This window comes from Salmo salar, chromosome 20 (assembly GCF_965601325.2).
Source record: "Salmo salar chromosome 20, fSalSal1, whole genome shotgun sequence".
NCBI classification, from domain to species: domain Eukaryota; kingdom Metazoa; phylum Chordata; class Actinopteri; order Salmoniformes; family Salmonidae; genus Salmo; species Salmo salar.
The window spans coordinates 57,925,090-57,936,222 of record NC_138310.1 but is presented as its reverse complement, the minus strand read 5'-3'; the positions used below and the strand labels follow the sequence as shown (position 1 = coordinate 57,936,222).

Genomic DNA, 11,133 nt, shown 5'->3' with positions numbered 1-11,133 from the left:
GCCTGTGGTTGTGGATGACACAGGAGAGCAGCTGGCTGCTGCTGCCTGTTAGTTCCCTATAGACTCAGACTGCTGCTGAGGTTCAAAAGGCCCCTGTTGTCATGGGAGGAGCGACTGATCATGGCAGTACTGCTGTTCGGGAGCGTCCCTGTTGCTGTGTCCTACCCACTCTGAGTTTCCTATCCAGTATCCAGTATCTATAATCCCTCAGGATAGCCACTGGTGGACTAGCACTCCACAAATATTCTCAGGGTGAGATTCACAATAGACTGTCGGGTGGGAGTAAGTAAGGTGCTGAGGGAGAGATAAGAACATTATTTGAACACTGTAAAACACTTGTTCCCTTTGGCTCTAAGATCAAAGACAAGGCTTATTATTCTTCTGCGTTCTGTGATAAAACTACAATAGCTTGAAATCACTGGATTGTTCTCTATTCCAACCCATATTGTTATGCAGCATTCAAATAAGATTCAGTAATCCAGTAACATTATCTGAACATATAACTGTAACCCTTATGTCCTCCCTTTGAAATACTACTGTCTAGGATTTGGTCGTTTCTTAGCTCTTCTTCAGTGATCTTCCCATAGTGACTGCTTTTAATAGGGCTCCATAACAACGAAGCATTAATACTGTTGTCATCCCAGAGGCTGGTGTTGTGAAGGTAGAGGATAGTGTCTCCCTCCTCCCTCATCCTACCGTCTTCCACCCAGATCCTGTTGATGTATTAATTGTCTTGGCTCTCACAGACATGCTTGTCATTTTTTACGTGACAGACAATACAGTAGTTGCATCCCAAATTGTACCCTATTCACTAAATAATGCATGACTTTTGACCAGAGTCTATGGGCCCTGGAAGAAATAGTTTAGATTTACATTTGACATTTTAGTAATTTAGGAGAAGCTCTTATCCAGAGCAACTTACAGTTATTTTGTGGTCTGCTGCCTTAGCTCTCCTGGTCCTGGTCAGCTCATAGTCAGGGCTGTGGTGCATTGGATACTAGCTACCTCCCCAATCTGAGCCACGATCAGTTACTGACTGGAGGTGACTTTGAGAGAGCTTAAGATGAAGGTGAACAAAATGTCACAGGTATGATTAATGAAATTAAATGACAACGGAAATGAAATGTAATGAGAATCTAAGAAGCCTTGCCTTAAAATACATGCAAAAAATTGTCTTTAGCCTCTAATTCACTCTTCCTGCTCAAGTTCAAACCATATCCTAAAGCATATCAAACCAGACTTTCCAGAACACTGCACTTTGTTCCCCCACAATCGTTCACCTTTTGTGTACAGGATATAAGCTCAGCATGTATGAAATACTGTTAAACCAATTGAAAATACAATATCCTAAAGTGATGCTTTTGGCCCAGTGAACAATTAAAAAAAATCTACTTTTTACCGTCCATGTCAGGGTAAAATATGTTATGGTAAATTGATATTCAGACTCAAGGTCAATATGATTCAAAGGATTTTTGTATGACCATTTGTATTAATTCAACAAAGAGATGATTTATTCTTCTCAATGTCATACAGACTTACAAAAGTTGTTAGTTCCAGCTCGTGATTGAACCACATTTGACAATGCAGCACACTATCCGCATGATAAGATGACAGGATGACACTCCCTCTTTCTCCCTATTTCTACCAAGCTTCCTCAGGGATGATTTACTTTCAAGAAGAAGGTTTCATCAAATTAAAGGTCATATCTTTGTATATTTGCCTCTGATTTTATTTTTCAGGATTATTCTATACAAATTCATTTTGGTAAAGGATGATTTTGACAAAATATACATACAGAAAGTAAAGGAAGCAATTATGTTGTTTATTATAATACAGGCTTAAATCGCTACAATTACATCTTAAACACAAGTAGTGTGGGAGGGAGGGTGGATTAAAGGTATCAAAAGTGTCCCTGCATTGGCAGTAACCTGTAGTGTTGCTTCCCATGTTACCAATCCCTGTGAAAAGTTAATGTAAGCAGGATTTGCAGGGAGCTGGTGATGAAACTATGCTGTAACTGTTACCAATGTGCCATACTTGCGAAGTGCAAGCCTTCCTTTGAAAGCGTTTCTCTATATGCTGCAGGGTCAGATCTCTCAGAGCTTCTTGTACAGTAGTTGCAGAATGATGGAAGGCAATAATGCTCAAAAAGGGGCAATGCTTTTGCAGCAGAAAATATGATTTGTATTATTTTCAATAAATTAAATGTACATATAAAATGAAGAATATATAGCATAAAATTATATAGGTATGGCATACGAGATGATATGTGGCAAATGAACGCATACAGTGCATTCGGAAAGTATTCAGACCCCTTCACTTTTTCCACATTTTGTTACATATTCTAAAATGGATTCAATTGTTTTTTCCCTCATCAATCTACGCACAATACTCCATAATGACAAAGCAAAAACGTTTTTTTAGATTTCTTTTCAAATTTATAAAAAAATGTAAATAACGGAATATCACATCTACATAAGTATTGAGACCCTTTACTCAGTACTTTGTTGATGCACCTTTGGCAGCGATTATGGCCACGAGTCCTTTTGGATATGATGCTACAAGCTTGGCACACCTGTATTTGGGGAGTTTCTCCCATTGTTCTCTGCAGATCCTCTCAAGCTCTGTCAGGTTGGATGGGGAGCGTCGCTGCACAGCTATTTTCAGGTCTCTCCAGAGAGAGATCCGATTCAACTCCTGACTCTGCCTGGGTCACTCAAGGACCTGTCCCGAAGCCACTCCTGTGGTATCTTGGCTGTGTGCTTAGGGTGGTTGTCCTGTTGGAAGGTGAACTTTGCCCCAGTCTGAGGTCCTGAACGGTCTGGAGCAGGTTTTCATCAAGGATCTCTCTGTACTTTGCTCCATTCATCTTTCCCTCGATCCTGACCAGTCTCCCAGTCCCTGCTGCTGAAAAACATCCCCACAGCATGATGCGGCCAGCACCATGCGTCACTGTAGGGATGGTATTGACCAGGTGATTAGCGGTGCCTGGTTTCCTCCAGACGTGACGCTTGACTTTCAGGCCAAAAAGTTCAATCTTGGTTTCACCAGACCAGAGAATCTTGTTTCTCATGGTTTGATAGTCCTTTAGGTGTCATTTGGCAAACTCCATGTGCCTTTTACTGAGGAGTGGCTTTCGTCTTGCCACTCTACCATAAAGGCCTAATTGGTGGAGTGCTGCAGAGATGGTTGTCCTTCTGGAAGGTTCTCCCATCTCCACAAAGGAACTCTGGAGCTCTGTCAGAGTGACCATCGGGTTCTTGATCACCTCCCTGACCAACGCCCTTCTCCCCCTGATTGCTCAGTTTGGCCGGGCGGCCAGCTCTAGGAAGAGTCTCGGTGGTTCCAAACTTCTTCCATATAAGAATGATCGAGGCCACTGGGTTCTTGGGGTCCTTCAATGCTGCAGAAATCATTTGGTACCCTTCCCCAGATCTGTGCCTCGGCACAATCCTGTCTCAGAGCTCTACGGACTATTCCTTCGACCTCATGGCTTGGTTTTTGCTCTGACGTGTACTGTCAACTGTGGGACCTTATATAGACAGGTGTGTACCTTTCCAAATCATGTCCAATCAAATGAATTTACCTCAGGTGAACCCCAGTCAAGTTGTAGAAAGGATGATCAATGGAAACAGGATGCACCTAAGCAAAAATAATAATTTAATCAATTTTAATAACATTTCTAAAAACCTGTTTTCGCTTTGTCATTATGGGGTATTGTGTGCAGATTTATGAGGAAAACATTCATTTAAACAATTCTGTAACATAACAAAATGTGGAAAAAGTCAATGGGTCTAAATACTTTCCGAATGCACTGCATATATTAGAATTTTTTTAAATGCAACCTTTATTTAACTAGGCAAGTCAGTTAAGAACAAATTCTTATTTACAATGAAGGCTTACCGGGCCTGTCCCTGAACATCTGCCTTGTTCAGGGGCAGAACGATAGATTTTTACCTTGTCAGCTCTGGGATTTGATCCAGCAACCTTTCGGTAACTGGCCCTACGCTCTAACCACTAGAAATATATATATATATATATATATATATATATATATATATATATATATATATATATATATATATATATATATATATATATATATATATATTCCATTGATCATATTTCTAGTGGTTAGAGCGTAGGGCCAGTATATATATATATATAAATATATATATTAGAATAGAATAGAGGTTGCAGGTTAGATTACACACGTCGGGAAAGGATAGATGTAGAGAGGGTCAGACGACTGCAGGACATTTTCATGAACTTCATGACACGCATATTACAAATGCAAAGAATTGAGAGGTTAAATATGCACAAAAGCTGCAACGAGTGCAATAACAAGAACATTGTAAGCACAGAGGTAAGGGGATTATTTTAAACCCTTGGCAACAGACATGCCAACAAAAAAAAAACATTTCAAAAGGGGGGCAGTGTTCCCTATTACTATAGCAACAGGAAGAAGACATGGCTGCTTCAATCAGCTTTGGGTTTCTCAGTGAGGAAAATGCATAGCAACTCCAGACAGAGAGTGGTGTAACTGTTGTACTAACGAGAGATAAAGTCAAGTGTAAGCCGATTTGTCCTCCTGTGTGTCCTTTTGTCCTTCTAACCATATGGCCCTTTGGAATTATTATTATACTAATTTCTATTAACAGAATATGGAAATAAGATTTTTTTATAGAAGTTTGACCATTTTAGTTGAGATGAAATTAATGGCTGGTAGCCTACTAAGTGTTTCTCTGGTTGAAGACACTAAAGTGCATTAAATTTATAATAAAAGTTGCTCATTCGTTATAAGTTATAAGGTTGCAACCTTCTTATTATAATTATTAAAGAGGTAATGTCTTATGGAGGAAATAATAAATACTAAAAGAGGCAGATAGATGGCCTCTGTCTCCTTACTACTTGTACACACGTATACAAAGTAACATTGGATCTATGACAAATAAAAACATTGGACAATTCATAATAGACCAATAAGCGGTTCAGTCTAGATAAACCAATAGTGTGACCACAGTCTTACAGCATTCGGCGAATCCCCTGCGTATCTGATGCAACAAGGCTGCAACAAAAGTTACACCTTCCAACTGCAAGACTGTATCCTTCCTCCCGGGTGTGTGACTAAATAGTTCCTTATAAACCGCGGCCGTAATTACAGAAGGCTATAAAACGTTCTCTGTGGGATTATTTACTAACAAGACATTAGCTCGGAAATATTATCCATAAATATACCATTATGCAGAGGTGAATTACGTTATTGCAACACAAGTGTGGGTGTAGAAATGTAGGTATATGCTTTTCAATTTAAATAATGAAAAGTTACATCGTTTTCTTTCCATTTTATTTCAATATGACCTTTGAAAATAACAGAAGGTGGAAAGTCCCTTGCATATGACGCGATAAAAAGGGTGAAATGTAAACTGCGGATTGATTTGTATCTGTGTGATTCGGTCCTGCTTTAGGAGTTCCAGAAGAAGTAGCGGATCCCAAAACTTTCTGTTTGCAACTCGTCTTCATAACAGTCCATGTGAAGTCATTGTGTTCTTAGGAAGACATGGCTTATTAAATTGACCCCACTGTCACTAGTCGTTGTGCTCTGCATTTGCAACGCACTTCCAAAAAGCTATCCAGAAATAATGGGGTAAGTGAAATTGTTTGTTCTCTTTATACTACAGTAGTTGTGAAGTATAATGTGTTGAGTATGTTAGCTTTGACATTGCAATTGTTTTATTAACCATTTCTGAAATTATGTTGTGGTTATTGTAATAACCTTTTAGTCTAACAGAGATATTTTGAATTTACAGTTTTACAGTAGCCTACTGAGCTCAGAAGTGAGAATTGCCAGTGAAACATATTTGATCAGTGGACTACTATAGTAAAACTATATTTTTCAAATGTAGAAATGTGCTATATGTTAAAAACATTAACACATAACAATAGTTTGAATGAGAGGAAATTAATACTTTTTTTGTATTTGATCTATAATACACATAGGCTAACTAACATGAAAGTTTTTTACTATACTGCAGACACCGCTCTCCTGAACTGTGAAATGGATTAGAATAAATACAATTTGATATGTTGTTGAGATATTATAGTTGCATTTATGAGGGGAGTGAGTTTTCATAGAGACTGTGTTACAGTATATAGCCCTGAAACATATTTCCTAACTTATTTTCCTAAAGTTCAGTAGTTTCATAAAAGAAAACTTAGATGTTGTTTTATGCATGTAGCAAGCAATTATCAGGAATCTTTAACCAATTTTGGACTCTCTGATAATTGCACTATTTGTATAGGTGTTTTTAGACTGTGGTGGTTTTGGGGGTGTGGCAGTGGGGTGTAATGGGGTGTGGAAATTCAGTAGAGTTTTTCATTTGTATTTTTTTTGTCATTTACAGGTCTTCAAGTGTTCCCACCACTCTGTCAATAGTGACGCTTCTCTCAAACCCTCGCACACTTAGTGCATTTCACCGTTTGGACCGAAATAAAAGACACGATGGCTGCATCGATCCTTCGCAGGAAAATTCCTCTTGTTTGCATGGTCGACCTCATTATTCCCTCTCTCCAACAAGCTAACGACAGCCAATCCTGGGGAAGGAAGGGGGCGGAGTTATCGGAGAGACCGCACATAATTGGTAAGTTACTGCAATACGCTTTTTTATTTTTCCACATTCCAGGTGGATCCGCACTGCAGTACGAGCTAATGTCGTACAGTGAGTAAAGCTAAGTGGATATTTTTCCCAATGAAGACGATGGCGTTCAATCATTTTCAAGTGATCGGTTCGTTTTTCAAGGATATTTTTACTTTTCTACATTTATCGTCTTCGTTTTCAGATTTTTCTACATTTATCATCAGATATTAAAGGACTGATTTTTTAAAAATCCTCTTAATTTTTATGCCTGCAATTTGGACATTCAAATTAAATATTTTTAACGAAAATTGTATTTTTCGTAGGTGATGGTCAGACGGACTGGATGACGGAAAAAGTTGATTTGTCTTCGTTCCAGTCGACTACTGAATCCTCTTCTAGCTCATCTTCTCCGCCCTCACCGTTGGAACATGATGTCAAGGTGCCCTCTGACTTGGAGGTCATGACCTCTCTTTTGCAAGAGGAGCTTGCTCAGCTTGAGGATTACTTCCGGTCTGAATCGACTTCAACCAAATTGGACAAATCACCAAAATGTGACAAAGGCGCCCAAGCAATGGGTGCCCATTCTTACTATCAGTTGCCCTATGCTTCGTACAGTGGCAACCAATCAGAAACCAGCCCACTGGTTGTTACCCTGGCAACGGGGGAACTCGACCGGGTGAGCTTCTGTGGTGGTCCCATTGGAAGATCCAAAATGGCGAGACCAGCCCCATACAACTATCATCATCGTTCATACAATACTTGCCGAAGAATAGTTTCAGATGGTGTCAACAAAGTTGGACAGGAACTTGAGCATGACACCTGGAGTGCCAAAGGAAGTTACTCAGGAAGCACAGAGGTGGCTGTTAACCACTGTTCTACATTGAAAACCGTGGGGAAGAGCATTAGCAGTGTTAAGAAAGTCAGAGAATGTGGTGTATCGTTGAAGGAAGAGGAAAGTTATTGTTTTACAGAGGATGTTTTTTGCAGTGAAGAGATGACCAGAGGTTTTTGTATGGGTGGGTCCTTCGATACCCACCCCAAGAGAGAAGGACAGTTGATGCATGGTATGAAGGTTAGTGGTTATGATGGTATGGGGCTGGAGGTCTTGCATTGCAACAAAGATGGTGGACTCTCTGAAACTATTCCTCAAGAGCCAGAGGCAAATGATGGCTATTACCACCACCACCCGAACGTTGCTCATACAGAGCCTTATCATAGCTTTATCGGTGAAATCGAAGAGCCTACACAAGTACATGGTATAGAGCCCCAGCATGGCCACTACCTCTTCCCAGAATGCCTCGGAGACCAAAGCTACGGATGTCTGTCAAGAGGAGAGAGCGAGGGGCCAATGGTGGGCTCGCCCATTCACAGGCAAGCAGTACAGAGGCTAAAGGAAGATGCATGCTCCCTGAGCTGCCTCAAACCAGGCCTTGTCGCTGTCCCTCTGGAAGTACATACTGGAGAACGGAAGCAGAAGAAGAGAGACCAGAACAAAACAGCTGCTCACAGGTATTTTGTGAAAAATGTATTGATTTTCTTAGTGTTATGATGTTTAAATAAAAACTGTAAGGATAGAATGTTTGGTCATTTTTTAGTTTGACCAAAGAAACCTCTGTGTACATTTTAACTGATCTTTTAAAGTTGAAAAACTTAACTTTTTTGTAGACTAATATCTGGTTTGAATGGGATAACTTTGGCTTTTCACTGATGTGATAGTGCTACTAGAATTGCTTAGTTACAAATGTGTTTTATAAAAGATGAAATCTGAACTCTTCTTCTAATAGGTCCCGCTATCTTGGATGTTCATAGATGCATATCCGGAAATCTAGTTCTTGAGGGATGAGGGTGGGAAAACATGTCCATGTTAAATTCATGACGTTAGCTTTCTCTATAATTAGAGAGAACTGATATTGAACTGCCAGCCTACTGTAGCTCAGTGACCCAGACATGGTAGCTTCTACAAAGATACAGAAAGTCCTGTGGTAGGGTTTTTTGGACAGATGGGATGTTGTGGGTGTAGGACAGGGTTGGCAACTGCCAGTTGCGGTGGGGCATGCGAGAAGGACAAAATAAGGGGAAAAGATGGAGGGGGGGCTCCAATGGTAGATGCAAGCTGATCCTGGTATTTTGTAAACTAAAGGTATCGACTGCGTAAGAGGGCGGAGCTGGACATACTGGAGGAGGAGCTTCATGGACTGGAGGGACAGAACCGGGAGCTCCGGGACAAGGCGGAGTCAGTGGAACGAGAGATTCAATATGTCAAAGATTTACTCATCGAGGTCTACAAAGCCCGTAGTCAACGCCTAAAGCAAGATGCCAGTGCCTAATCTCCCACCCACAACACCAGCACTCGCATCAAGAGCACTTGTTTGTTCAAAATGATAGTTGCATGATTTTGGTAGTTTTTCTAAAAATATAATCGCTTTATTATTGTTACAGACAATAAGCCACACAATGTATCTTTCCAAATGTTTCCCTGAATGACTTCAGGGCTTAGTTGGTGAATTTAGGAGGAAACTAAACTGTCCGTGACCACTGTGACACTGACCTGCACTCACAGCCTTGTAATGTTGGAGTTTGAGCTTGCAATGATTGACCGTTTTACAGTCATTTTTTAACCGTAATAGAAACGATTGAATTATGCCTGTTTTTATTGACAGTCAATGGCAGCATAAAGGAAGGATGTTTCATGCTGTGATGTTGTATGTTTTGTTTTATTTATTCATCAAGTATCCTTTTGCTTTGTCCACTCATTTGGTATAAGGGATTGAAGAAGGAATGTTTAAAATGCTGTGGAAACGTTCATTAATAAATGCTGCAAAATACTAGAACATTTTATTGCTAAAAGGCTGATGTAGAACATGTAGGAAACCACATAGACCTTGCTAAAGTACCCAATGCATGTTTGATTGTTAAAAAAGCATGATTGATTGTTATTTGAAAATGACTATTCTTTTAACTGCATGGCTTCATGATTTAATGGCTTCCATAGAGCATTTTCTCAAGTCATGCCTTAACTGTTTTAGTTTCATTAGCTGACAAGTTCTACAGAGCTCTACGCTAAAGTATTTATTTTATACTCAGGATGTGTGTCCACTTTTACATAATGGGGAAAATTGACATGGCTATCACTGTTTTATCATCATGGTTTTTTCTTGGCTGTATTTTGCGAAAAAACAATCGCCTGTTGACACAACAATAAATTGTTGTTGGGCATAATGTCTTCATGATAATCTTATTTAATGAATATGTGTTGAATTCAGGTCTACTTGTTTGATAGATGACTATATCAGGTAACTATCAGGTAAATTGCAGTCAAATAAACCAGTTATGTTTTATCATTTATTCTTTGTGGACTGTTATTACAATACATTGTTATTACACTGTTATAGAAGTCAGACAGTTTACATCAGTGTTGCTCAATCCATTCCTGTGGGACACACTTAGGGAGTGCACTTTTCTGTTTTAGCCCAGCTAACACACCTGATTCTATTCAAGGGCAGGATTTCCAAGCCTTGTTCATGTAGCTTAATGTATCTTCTGGAAGACTAGTTAACGGTGGACTCAATGTCTGTCAAAGTCCAGCGAATAAACAACAATGTTGTCAAGGTAGATCAAGAGGGAGTCTCACCATCGGCCCAGACACCACTGTGTCAGGAGCCTTACACAGGCCGAAAGGTATCCGCTCAAAGACATAGAAACCCAATGGGGTGGTAAGGGGCATTGTAGGGGCATTATGCAGACCGGAAGGTCAAACTCGTAGACATCCAGCGGAGTAAGGATAAGAAAAAAGACGGGGGCGTTACACAGGCTGAAAGATTCCCAGTCAAACTCGTACAGACCCGACAGTGTGGTAAATACATAATCTGTGGATCTAGCCTGGTAGGACCAACGTGATTGTTGCATTCACCATTCTATTTCACTTCACATATTACAGAATAGTGAATGCAGCGATCAGGGTGGTTTCACCAGGCTAAGGTGGATCCATCTTGACCTGCCAATATGTCGGTGTGTAGATCTGAAGGAATCAGATTGGTGTAGCAATATGGCGAAAGCCTGAAACCCTTTATAGGTGTAGTACTGTATCACTATTTTGTAACACTTATTCAATTCCTTCATATCCCAAAAGCCTATGCATTCTATTTGGGCTGTACTCTCAAAGTCATAGACAAGAGTAGGATGTGAGATGCCCCTTTCTTCTATGTCTGTTTTGAACCAAGATTTCACTCCCTCTGGTCTGGTTGGCTGCATTGCAGGGAGAGTAAGTACATATATTTTTTACCACTAGAGGGAAGACTAAGGAATCATGACGCATATAATGCTGAAAATTAGTAAATGTTCTGTTTACCATAAAATCTCGTGTTTTTCATAGAAATATGGGACATTTTACAAACACAATTTCTACAATGATTGCAAACAGTCACTACGGTAGTAGGAGATCACTCTAGTGTAAAGTCAGGGAGGAAAACATAGAAAGTATCAGGATAAAGGTAAG

At 39.9% G+C, this 11,133-nt stretch overlaps 1 protein-coding gene across 1 annotated transcript; it reads left to right on the top strand.

Moving 5' to 3' along the window:
• The first annotated feature begins 5,146 nt into the window (after positions 1-5,146).
• Positions 5,147-9,983, top strand: LOC106580935 (uncharacterized). Its single transcript, XM_014162497.3, has 5 exons — positions 5,147-5,290; positions 5,469-5,647; positions 6,405-6,641; positions 6,962-8,147; positions 8,779-9,983. The coding sequence occupies exons 3-5, from the start codon at positions 6,503-6,505 to the stop codon at positions 8,963-8,965; spliced, it is 1,512 nt and encodes a 503-aa protein (XP_014017972.1). The 5' UTR covers positions 5,147-5,290; positions 5,469-5,647; positions 6,405-6,502; the 3' UTR covers positions 8,966-9,983.
• The last annotated feature ends 1,150 nt before the right edge of the window (positions 9,984-11,133 follow it).